The sequence below is a fragment of the Phoca vitulina genome, unplaced genomic scaffold, assembly GCF_004348235.1.
Source record: "Phoca vitulina isolate PV1807 unplaced genomic scaffold, GSC_HSeal_1.0 scaffold2, whole genome shotgun sequence".
Lineage (NCBI taxonomy): Eukaryota > Metazoa > Chordata > Mammalia > Carnivora > Phocidae > Phoca > Phoca vitulina.
Genome location: NW_022589705.1, coordinates 47,580,823 through 47,593,205, shown reverse-complemented (window position 1 = coordinate 47,593,205; position 12,383 = coordinate 47,580,823). Strand labels below are relative to the sequence as shown.

General features: G+C 41.7%; 1 protein-coding gene across 20 annotated transcripts in view; it reads left to right on the top strand.

The window, feature by feature from the left end:
- Nucleotides 1-9,687: 9,687 nt before the first annotated feature.
- The window catches only part of SGIP1 (SH3GL interacting endocytic adaptor 1), a 199,283-nt gene continuing 196,587 nt past the window's right edge, over nt 9,688-12,383 (top strand). For 5 of the 20 annotated variants that reach the window (XM_032426797.1, XM_032426806.1, XM_032426802.1 and 2 more), the window contains exon 1: nt 9,688-10,051. In XM_032426797.1, coding sequence (XP_032282688.1) covers nt 10,042-10,051 — 10 coding nt within the window. In that variant the 5' untranslated portion in view covers nt 9,688-10,041. The remainder of the gene's footprint in view (nt 10,052-12,383) is intronic. The other 15 variants (XM_032426826.1, XM_032426808.1, XM_032426819.1 and 12 more) reach the window with 4 other exon arrangements.

Here is a 12,383-nt window from a genome sequence, read left to right as displayed (position 1 = left end):
CAGAGCATGAGTCATACACGTGTTATTTACTTCCAGCTGGAAAATCAGAGAAATTTTCAATTTACAGCCAGTGACAAGTCTAATTGCAGCAGAAGCTCCCAAGGCTCTTCCCACTTCAGTCAGCTCCCAGCCATGCTCCCCTCAGCTGGGGTCTGTTGAGAAGGCACCTTCTGGTCACTTGCTGACAGAGACAAGGAGCTTATGGGTTTTGAGTGAAAAGGATTTGCTAAATAAAGCTTCGGTTCAAGGCTTCACCTCTCTCTCCCAGAGGTCAGGGTGCTAAAGTCCTTGGTAGCTATGGAAATCACAAGGTGAACCAATGAATTACTTACATTTTAGAGCTTGCTGCTCAACGCGGATTCCCAGTTAAACCCAGTTAGGAAATTAAGCTCATGCAATTATATTTTCAAAAGGAAAATACAGAGTGAGAAAGTTTCTTTTTTTATAGTCAAATAATTAGTGGTGAGTGTGCCTCTCTGATTTACTGCCAAAGATTGACTCCTGCCTAACCTAAACCTCAACACATCATCCTGGTGAAATTAAGTCTGCCAAGACAGCCAAGGCTCTTTTTCTTCTGTGAATAAATTCTCTATCACTTTAGTTTCTTGGTTAATATGACATATTACATATTCAAATGTCTTTATTCCTTTTGATTCCTTCCTTTGGTCTAGCACATGATTTATTTAGTTTGTAGTGGTCATTAAAAAGGAGGTGGTGAATACCAGTGAAAAACGCCATTTTAAGATGGAAATGGCTTCATTTGGGCTTGATTCTTAAGAAATTTATTGGTCTCACTCCATCCATGTCTTTGAACTAAGTTGACGTACTGATTCTTATTTTGCCTAATGACCTTTAAAAAGAAAAGAGCTTCATTTAGGACTCCTTTGCAAGTGACAATCAACCTGAATTTGCTTGAGCAAAATGAGGAAGTTTTTCGTTCTTCTAACTGTAGGAAGATCAGAAGCAACAGGAGAAAAAAAAGATGGAGTTGCTCACAAGCCAATAGGGCTGGCTATCTCTCCCCCTCTCTCCTTGTCAGGTGCATTCCCTACACACAACCCATCCCCCCATGCCCAGGGGAAGGACATGGCTGACATGGTTGCCATGGCTTCAAGTTTCCATTCTTACAGCTTGAGTACCTCATAGGAAAAGGTTCCTCACTTATAGATTTAGTTTCTTGAACCTCAGGGAAGAATTCTAATTGGGCTGGCTTGAGTTATAACATGGGGAATAAGGTATTATTGGTCCATCTTGGGCCGGGTATCTCTCCCTTCACCCAACATTATGGATAAGGAGGTAGAGCCATGTTGGGAGATGACAGAAACCATTTCTTCTTCATGACGGAGTGTAGTGGGAAGAAAAAGGGAATTTCTGCCCCCCAAAAGGGGAATGGTGTTACCAGAGCAAAGGAGGAATATTGAACCCCCAAAATAACAATTAATATATTCAAGACCAATTTGTAATCCTGTAATTTCAAGGTTAAGTCATGGGCTTTAGAGTCAGACAGATGTGAGTTCAAATCCCACCTCTGATATTTTCTGTTTTCTTGGACAAGTTATTTACTACTTCTGAGCCTCTATTTTCTCATCTGTAAAACGGGACTAGAATACCTAAATCATAGGTTTGAAGGAATTACTTGAAATAATGGTCATAAATTACTTAGCAGACTACCTATACAATGCTTAATAAAATATAGAATGCTATGAAGTGACTAATAAACTCAGCTATTATCACAATGCCCTGTAGTTTTTGTTTCAGGTTGCTCTAATAACAACCTCACTAACCAGGTTTGGCTTTTGGATCCAATCGGAGAGGTAATTTTCTGGGCTTATATTCCTACTGGGATCTTCCTAGATCTCTCTCATAAAAAATAGTATGTTTGTTTATCAAATAATTTTTGGGAACACCAAATAGGCATCCAGCATTGTGTTATCTATTGTAGGAAATGTCAAAGAAATAGAAGGTGTGGTTCCTTTCTTCTAGACCTCTGTTGGGGTAATAACTAACAGACACAAAATAAAATTAGGAGATGACAAGTTATATAATCAGAAGCAGATGTGATACATGCAGTAGGAGTTAAGATAATGAAAGATCCATATGATCAGTTTCCTTGAGAGGATTTGAGTTTGACCTTGAAAAAAGCATGGCATTTATAGAGATAAAAGTAGGCATTTCAGGTTAGGTGAGTACAAGGAGAGAATGGCTAGAGCAGAATGGAGAAAATATTGCTGTGTTTTGAAGGAGAGATTGCTCTCAAGGATTCCCCCCTCCCATCTTACCACACATAAACACAGATTTTACTCCCAAGGCTCTGAGAAGTGAATAAGGAAGATCAGCAGCCCCAGGAATCACAATAAGAAGCAAATGTAGATTCAGGATGCGTTAAGGCATATGTATGGCATGTGGAGGGTGGGGAAGGGCAGATAAATAGTTGAGAGCACAAGGAAATCTACAGTGTGAAATATTGGAGATAAACAAAGATGAGGTCCAAAATGTGGCTATACTTTCAGTGCCTAAGACTCAATGGAAATGAAGGTCATTGGAATTGAGAAAGTCAAGCAACTGTGAAATAGGTATGTCAGATCATGGAAGGGATGCTGAAGTCATGAATAATGAGGTGAGATAAAGAGGACTATGATACAGTTGCTGAAGTCATAGAGAAAAGTTTAACCTGGAGGTGGTCTGGGGTTGGTAAAAAGAGAAACAGCTAAAATGGGGAAAGTAAACAGGATGGATCCTAGAAGATATTTTGGTAATGGCAGCAAATGATTGACACAGAGGCTAAAATGGGGAACTAAGAAAATGCCAGTCACTGCTCTTCATCTAGTGAGTTGGGGATGAGGGTGGGACATGGGAAAGGGAGATGGCCTCCAGTACAGTGGATAGACACAAGCTTCCTTGGCTTCCTCTCTACCCCAGCTGTTCCTCCTCTGTGTTGCCTTAGCTCAGAACATTTATAAATCTGTGTTTAATGCTCGGTTTGCATATCTGCCTCCCCCAATGTGCAATAAGTTTCTCGAAAGGTTTACGACTTTTTCATCTTGGTGTCCCAAAGCCTGAAAGTTCCTGGGCATAGACAATTCTTAACATACCTTTGTTGGATGAAGAAATGAATGGATGTGCATGTGGTGGTGATATACACCATTAGCACATAACCCTGAAACGTAACCCATCCCCCTTGTTCACAGTGGTTATTGGGTTGGTTTTCTGTCAGTCTCTAGAACAGCACTGTCCAATAGAAATTTTGAGCCACAAATGTGAACCACATGTATAATTTAGACTTGGCAAGTACACATTTTAATCAAATATATAAAATATTATCATTTCAACATATGATCAATATAAAAATTATTAATGAGATATTTTAGATTCTTTTTGTTTTGTACTCTTGTCAAAGTCTGGTGTGCATTTTGATGCTTACATCACATCTCAATTCAGACTAGGCATATTTTAAGTGCTAAATAGCCACTTGTCGCTAGTGACTAGGTAGTGCAGTTCTAGATTCTAGAACATACCTAGTTCTTTCCCTTTTGATAGCCTCTACACTTTCCTCTGTTCAGATTACTCTTCCTCTAACTTTTCTAAAAAATATGTATTTTGTATTATATCATCCATAAAATACAATATACACATATAGAGTATAAACATATGTAAATATTACACACTATATACACACTACATATGAATTGAACAGAGATTAGTACAATGAAGGTTTATTTCTTGCACATTCCAAGTCTAATGTAGATCAAGTAGCTGTCTACCATTTGGAAAGGATAAAAAGGCAAAGAGTATCTGAAGGATGTTTGCAAAGGCCAGGGTTGGAAAATTCCATTGCTTTACTTAGTCATATAACTTCACTAAGATGCAAGAAAGGCCAACAAATACAGTCTTCCTGTGTATCCAGATAGAGAAAATGGTGTGAGAAACACATATCACTGTGCTTGGGCCTGTCATTGTTGCTGTGGGTCTGTGCTTCCAGCATCTTGCGCTGGGCCTATCAGTGTTTCTTTTTGGCAGTATTCACTATACCATTGATTACAGCTATTAACATTTAAACATTTTTTTAAGATTTATTTCTTAGAGAGAGAGAGAGAGAGAGAAAGTGGGGGCAGGGGCAGAGGGAGAGAATTTTTCAAGCAGACTCCCTACTGAGCACAGAGCCCAACGCAAGGCTTGATCTCACTACCCATGTGATCATAACCTGAGCCAAAACCAAGAATCTGATGTTTAACTGACTGAGCCACCCAGATGACCCTAACATTTAAAAATTTTTAATGAGAATGTTTTTACTACTTTCATGCGCTCTTTCTGGTCCTCAGTCTGCTCTTTTTTTTTTTTTTTTTGAGAGACAGAGAGAGAGTGCATGGGGGAGGGGAGGGGTGGAGGTAGGGAGAGGCAGAGCGAGAATGAGAGAGAGAATCTTAAGGAGGCTCCACGCTCAGCAGGGAGTCCCACATGGGGCTCGATCTCACAACCCTGATCATGACCTGAGCCTAAATCAAGAGTCAGATGCTTAACTGACTGAGCCACACAACTGCCCCTACTGTTTTGTCATAGCACTCTGATTTTATTTATTGTTGCTATATCCCTAAAATTATATCAAAGTAAAAAACAGATTTTTTTCAAAGTTTTATTTATTTATTTATTTGTTAGAGAGAGAGAGAGAGGCAGGCAGAGGGAGAAGCAGGCTCCCCACTGAGCAAGGAGTCCAATGTGGGACTCGATCCCAGGACCCTGGGATCATGACCTGAACTGGAGGCAGATGCTTAACTGACTGAGCCACCCAGGTGTCCCCAAAAAATAGATTTTTTAAATGCCTTTCCAATTTTCTACATTTCCTCTGCTTTCAGTGAAAGTGTTTCCTCTGCTTAATGAGCTAGAATTGTCTATTTTCTTCCTCTTTTGAGGCTGCTGACTCTTCTCATGTACTCAGTCTTTATTGCTTAGCTTTATCCATGTACATTTAGATTAAGCAGTACTCCTAGCTGATACACATTCCTTCAGTACTCAAGTTGGTCTGAGCATGGATAGAGCAGTGGGTGACCAGCATACCAAGGCATGTCTTGTATTTGGGATAAGTGAGCCAAGAAGTACGGTCTGCTTCCCCCTTCCCCACCCCTCCCACAGTGAGGAGGAGGACGACTATGAGGTCTGCGGTTTTTCTCAGGACATAGTGAGTGAGAATATATGAATAACCTCTCAAGTATGCTGAATGGGATTAGAGTAGCATTTTCAGTTCCTCTGGATCATGAATCCTTTTATAAGTTTTATCTTAGGTGAACTGAGTAATGTCCATGGCAAACAGCCTTTGTTTCATAGTTTCTCTCCCCACACTTTCTCTGGTAATAGTGCTCCTTCATCCTTTGATAATGCCTTTTCTACCCCTCCAAATATATAAGGGGTTCATACTATTAAGGGTTGTTTGTCACAGAAATTTCCCTATCTCCTTCCCCTGTTTAGTCACAGTGGTAGGCATGTGACTAAGTTCAATGTGAGTTTTGGTTTAAAAAAGTTCAGTATGATACCTCATCAACCTGGTCTCATTGATTGGTCCAGAGGGTGAACAATGAGCCAAGCCAGTTCAATCAGAGCCCTTCTCCAGAAGTTTTTTGAGTAGATCTTGAATGGTCAGGCTCTGAAGATGGGAGCTTAAAGGATTTAAATGGCCAGCTCTCAGATCACAGGGAGAAAACTTAGTAAGAGAAAACCAGCAGACATGCTGAGAGAAACAGAGTTGTGAGTACTTGGTTTTGGTAACAGTTACCTGGAGTATCCTAGTTCTTGCTTTCTATGTAGTCCTTCATATAACTCTGTGAGCTACCCAGAAAAGCCGCCTTTGGCCATGTCAGTTCCAATTGGTATTCTTCATTCTAACTGACATGGCCAAAGGGGGCTTTATTTGTGTAGAGCTCACAGAGTTATAATATATATATTATTTCACCTATTTCATCCCATGGAAATCTAACTCTTCCAGTGGGATCTTGCTGATTTCCAGGGCTTGGACAATATTTTCTCTTCTACATTCATTGAATTGCCTCAGCGGGGACAACAAGAGGGACAGAATCAAATGCCATGCTAAGATCACTATCTTGGAGATATTTCTATATCTATATATCTATATGTCTATCTACATCCATATATATCCACTTATTAAACGTCACTGCTATGTTAATTTTCTTTCCTCCTTCCTTTGTGACTCAGTTCTCGTGATTTTCTTTCTCTTTGTGAACTATGAACAGATTTTTCCTCAAACACTAAAATTGGGGAATCGTGAAGAAGTTCAACTTTTATAGTAAGAATATAATAGGATTTGATTCCAAAAAACATGTGTAACAGGGCATCACCACCATACAAATGTTATTTCAGGAAAAAAAAATTCAATGTCTAGTGACTTCAGCAATTAAGGTTTTGGTCTTCAATGGGTTGCAGGCCCTGACAGCCTGGTATGATCTGGGCTCACGCTCACCATCCTGGACTAAATCCCTATAGGCAGTCCTTGCACTTTGAAGCAAGTTAGTAATTTAAACAATCTTTTCTTTTGACTTCCATTTAGAATTTGCAAAAAATATTCCATTATTTCAGCAGCTAAAAATTCCCTTTTGTACTTGTTGGTAAGCAAAAACTGTACTAGGAAATAATGAAATTTGAGCCACAATATAATGTGTTATCTTTGTTCTTGAGAAAAACCTTTTCTTTTTTTTTCTCAAAAACCTATGAGAAGACAAAATTAAGATGCTTAATCTGTTCTGATAACATACTTGGGCAATTTTTTATTTGAAGCAGAACTTTGTTCCTCAAGTGTTCTTATAGTTGGTCATTAGCAATTGGTAATTACAGTTGGTAATAAAGTTGCACAAAGTTTAACCGGTCTTCGGACTAGCCTTACCACCTTTGATGACACATCCCTTTCTTGGTCCTTCTCTGACAATCATATCCAGACACTTCTTTTTCCTATAAACACCCCACTGACGGAAAAAATCTTTGAGCTGTCTTCGTCTCTAACTAGCTGCCTTGCTGCGTGTCTAAAACAAAACTGATATTGTGTCCATGCTAGATCTCTGAGAAGTTGGCCCTAATATACTGTAAAATGTACTTTGAGTGAGGCAAGGCAGGCAACCTGGGCTTCTCTGGTTCTCTTGCCCCTTATATCTCTTAAAATAATTCTTATTTCCACATCTCAGTGCTTGCACTTACCTCCAGATATTATCTGAGCCATTTTTCTTATTTCAAACCCCCTATGTGATTTAGAACTGCCACTCCAAGTCCATTCCATCTTTTCCTGAACTCCAAAATTCCATCTCTGAAAGTGGACCTTCCTTAACCTCCTTTGTTTCAAATCTCTCTTCTATTCACCTGTCCCCTGGAGCCTCAGAAAGCTCCAACTTGTTCCACCTCTGGATGCATCCCCTCTGTGTATGTGGTATAACTGTCAGTTAGCCAAAAACTTCTCCAACGCCTCTGGCAGCCCTTTGGTGGTAATAACACCGATACTAAAAAGCTAACATGGGGGGTTTATTACGCTTCAGACACAATGCTAAGTAATTTACTGGCCAAGTATTTAGACTACTGCTTGGCACATAGTAAGTCATTAATAAAGGTTTGTTATTGCTACTATTTATAGCCCTATGAACTTGGTACTATTTTGATCCCCACTTTACAGATAAAGAAATTGTGAGGCACAGAGAATTACATAATTTGTACAGGATCACAGAGCTCATTAAGTGGCAGGGACAGAATTGAACCCAGTCTGTTTGATGCCAATAGTTATCCATGTTCTTAACCACCACAGAAAATTTGGCTAAGTACACACACACGAATCTTGTTTCTGCAGTTTTGAGAACAGTGTAAATTGTACTCAACACAAGTTTTACTTTGAAATTCTTTTCTCTTTTAAAATTCAACTGCCTCATAGATATAAGGAAAAAGGCACAAGTATTTGTACCTCCCTGGAGAGTGTCATTGTGAAATTTCGAGGCTACTGAAATATGTGTCCTGAGGGAGAATAAGAGTTTTTAAAAACTTCTAAGTTGCTAAGGAACTGAGGTTTTGGTGTTTTGTTTGTTTGTTTGTTTGTTTGTTTGTTTAACTGTTAATATGCTCTTCAGTCAGCTTTTTGAGTTATATTTTCTTTCCTAGGTCTTAGCCAGCAATACCTCATATTTGCTCTGGTGGAAAGAACTAGACTATCTCACGGGCTAAGCAATATTAAAAGTTTGTGGATATATTTATGACATAAAGGATTAAAAATAGCATTAGAGACTCAACATTGATCATGTAATGCATCTTAACTTCTTAAAGTTATTTCATTTGATGCTCACAACTGGTCTGTGATGTTATGGCTTTTCTCCTAATCCTCCTGCTAGATTGTAGAGGGAGAAATGCCCCACTTCTGCTATTGTCCCCTAGAGTTCTAAGGAGGACTTTTCCTCTCTTCTGATCTCCCTTCCCTCGCTTCCCTCCCATACGCAGCTGCCTGCTTCTTCATTAGCTGTCAGAACCTGCTTGAAAGAAACCCAAGATCGCCGGACCTCAGGGCCTGAGGCCCTTCGAAAGCCTCCCGGGGTCCCTGGGGACCAGTCAGGGGACAGATTTTCAGCCCCTGCAGCCAGGGTGCCATAACCCTTTGCACTTGGGCAGCAGCCCGGCGCCCAGATCCCATCCCTGGAAGCTACAAACCCCTGGGCTCCACCCACCCCTCCGGCCAGAACCCGGCACGATCGCCTCCCTCCGGATTTCCACTGGGGTGAACGAATGGGCTGGAAGGCGGTTACAGATGCCGGAGGCGCCTTGCGAAAAACCGTAGTGTCCTCTAGAAGAACGTCGGTTTCCTCCAGGGCCTGCAGTTGGCGGCACAGCCCCGCTGCACCTGGGGAGGCGGCTCCCGCGTGCGGGGCCCCGGGGAGGCGCGCGGCGGGCGCGGAGCGGGGACTGGAACGCCGAGCGCCTCGGGGTCGGGCCGGGGCCGGCGGCGCGTCCAGGCTGCCGCGGGAGCAGGAGGCGCGCACAGCTGTCCTCCGGCGGGCGAAGGCCTGGCCGCCCTGCCTGCTGCCGTCTCTCCCGCCTCCCGCCCCAGAAATTATCTCAAGCGTTGCCAGTTTGATTCCAGAGCCCCACTCGGGTGGGTTCTTTTGTTTCTTTGTTTTAATGACAGTTCCCAGCCCTTGGGCATGTCATGCGCGATTAATTCCCTGGCTCTGTTGAAGGCAGCTGGGATGAAATTTCTTCTGCATCATCCTTTTGGGGATAATTGCTTATGATGTGACGTCAGCCGGACTGATTTTTCTCTCTTGAAAGAGAGAGAGAGAGAGACTCACGGACGTGTGCGGGGGCCACAGACATTAACGTTTGGAATTCCTGCAGGGCAAAAGGAGACGGGAATGGGCGCTTAGAAGTGTGCGGCTAAGACCTCAGACTGCACGTAATTATTAACAAGTTTTTCTTTAAAAACAGAAAGAAAGAAAAAAAAAAAAACCAATCCCCTCCTCAGCGAGCCACTTAGGTGCTCCTTTCATGCCCGAGTCCCCCGTTAAGGTGGCAGCGTCTGATAATTAATCTCGGGTACCCAGCCGCTGCAATAGGCTTAAGAAGACGAAGAGGAGGGGCGGGGAAGTGCGTCACCAGGTGGGGAAGGGGCTGTGCGTTTGGTGACTAGCGGGAGGGGTGGGGGTGGAGGGGAATAGGGACGGAAAATAGGTTCTGTGTGCTCTCCCGGGGTATTGTGTCAGGAGATGCAGGCTGGCTACCATGTGACGCGGTCCAGAGCTGAAGGGATTGGCCGAGGCAGCGCAGGCGGTGCAGCTCGGCCGGCTTGCTGTTCCTCTCCCTTTCTCTCGCAGCATCTTCCTGGGAGCCTGTAGGTGAAGCGGCACCAGCAGCATCCATGGCCTATCTTTGGGGTTAACACTTGTCTCATTTGGCTTCAGCAGTGGACAGAGCCGACCTCTCGGCAGCGGCGTTGCGAGGACTTGGCTGGGACCTGGAATCCTATCCTCCTGTATTTTTTCAGACTCCTTGGAAATTAAGGAATGCAATTCTGCCACCATGATGGAAGGTAGGATGCTTTCTGCTGTGGTTGACTGGCTTCAGGCAAGGTTTGGGCAGAACAGCGTTGAAGAATGTGTGCAGCCTGTGTTTGGGGCTGGTCTAGAACCTGGTTGCCAGGATTTGCAAGCAGAAATGCTGCAGTTTGCTTGCAGTGGACCAGGGCTCAGACTAATGGAATCAAACCACAAGGCTTCTGTTTAGCTCAGAACCTACAGAGCTCCCAGCTCTTTTGCGAGGTGGAAAAAAAATAAACCTAAAGTGCTTCCAGGGAGCCGAGATAGAGCTAAGAAAGAGCTTGCAGAGCAAATAAATTGGGAGAGAAGATAAGGTTTTCTGCTCTGGGTTCCTGGGACTACACTGATTAAACATTTACAATGGAAACTTGTTTCCTGAAATTGACATTAGATAGGGGAGGTCATTGACAGTTATCCATGCTGTCATTTTCAGTGAACTGTTTAAATTTTTTTTTTTTAATTCTTGTAAGATTTTTATCTCCGCAATTTACATCTTATTGTTGGAGTGAGAGGTGCAGCAAATTTGGTCCATAAGCTATAGTTATATGGGGATGTCATACAACAGAATGAGCAATATGAGGAAAATATCTGGGCCTCTTAGCCCTGGATTCGGGGTCTTATCAGGTTAAAAAAAAGGGATTTTGTGCTTCCTAAACGCATTCTCGTGCAATGATTCTTAGCCAAGCACCAAATGATTACTTACTGATTACCTTTTTGCATTCAATATTAAGTGTAAGAAGGAACTTTCCCTGGGAGATGTTGTTTAAACTATATTTTATTCTACTAAATTACCCTTCCATGCCTGAGATAATGACAGCCAAGATTGCCTCAAAAAAGCAGCAAGCTGATTAAGAAAGAAGCAGGCAGCCCTACCCTGGCTTTGATTTTGTTTTCATACTACAGGATGGTGCAAAACTCCTGGCCTTTCCTAAGATGACAGGCAGAAATTTGTCCCCAGCCTGGATTTCACAATGCAGAATCGAGTGCATAATGGGTCTCAAATCAGCCATGAAAATGGCAGAGAGGCCACCTCTTAAGCCAAGGTCTGTCCTACAGATTTTAAACATTCCTTAGAAATTTACCAAAATGGAATAAGAGGAGGATGGTTTCAAAAAGCAGTGGTGTAGCCCACACTTATTTGGCAGAAATGAATTCTTTTTGCTCTCTCTGTCATCATGTCAAACATTGTTAATGTAATTTGGGGGAGTGAAGAATTCTACAGTCATGGCCTACAGATTTTAGAAAATAGCCTTAAAAGAGAGATTGGGTATCATTTTGTTATGGAGCTTGGTCTTGTTTGCTAAGGGCTCTCAAGCTAGTTCTTTAAAATACAGGTCTAAATAAACTGAGCTTACTAACGCCCTAAGATTAAATCATTTTCACTAATTTAAAATGAATTTAATCTTTGAATAACAAGGCAAGACAAACAGAGAGTATTACTGATACACTTTTCAATTTCAAACTCATGTGGATTACCCTCTTCAGAAAAAAACAAAAACAATCTTGTCTATAGAGGTACTATATTTCTCCAGCTAAATTTCATTTGTAACATTTCCTAAAAAGAAATCTGCATACACTCTGATTAGGTCTGAATCTTACACAGGGAAGTGGAAGCTCTTTCATTTTTACTTCTTGCCTTGCAAACTACGGAGTTAGTGTCTTTTTTGAAGGAAGTAATATTTACTGATGCTCACGAACGACTCTCTTGGCAGTATCGTCTATTGTGCCATCCCAGAATGTCAGTCAGTTCAAAGCCCTCTGATAAGCTTATCTGAGCTGCTGAAACTGAAATGAGAACTGTAACAAAGACGTGTGTTGGAGCTGAATTAGCACTATTGCTCTACCAAATTCATCTAATGAAGGATGTTATTTTAGCATTGTTTTGAATTAGAGGTGACACTATGGATGCAGTTGCCTTCCATCAGATCCCTGCAAAAGAAAATGGACAGGTGTTCCCATTGGCTTCAAAATTTTAATGAAACTAATCATTTCTATCTACCCATAGTTCCTACTTACGTGCTTTTCAAGACTTATTATCTTAATGGTTCAGTGACCTTAGAAAGGCAGGTAGGACCCTTAACTAGAAATCAGTTTGCCTATCAATAGCCTTGTAACTTAGTTGCCAGTCTTTTTGGCAATATATGTATCTTTCTGATATTGCATCCCAGAATTTCACCTCTGAATTGCTCGTATTCTGAAGATGTGGCAGAGCAGTTATTATTTCTACTTAACTCACCCCGAGAGGAAGCTAGACTCTTCCATCTATCACAATAACCTTGGAAGGATAAGGAAACTCTTAAAAGACACCCTAAAATCCCGTCATGG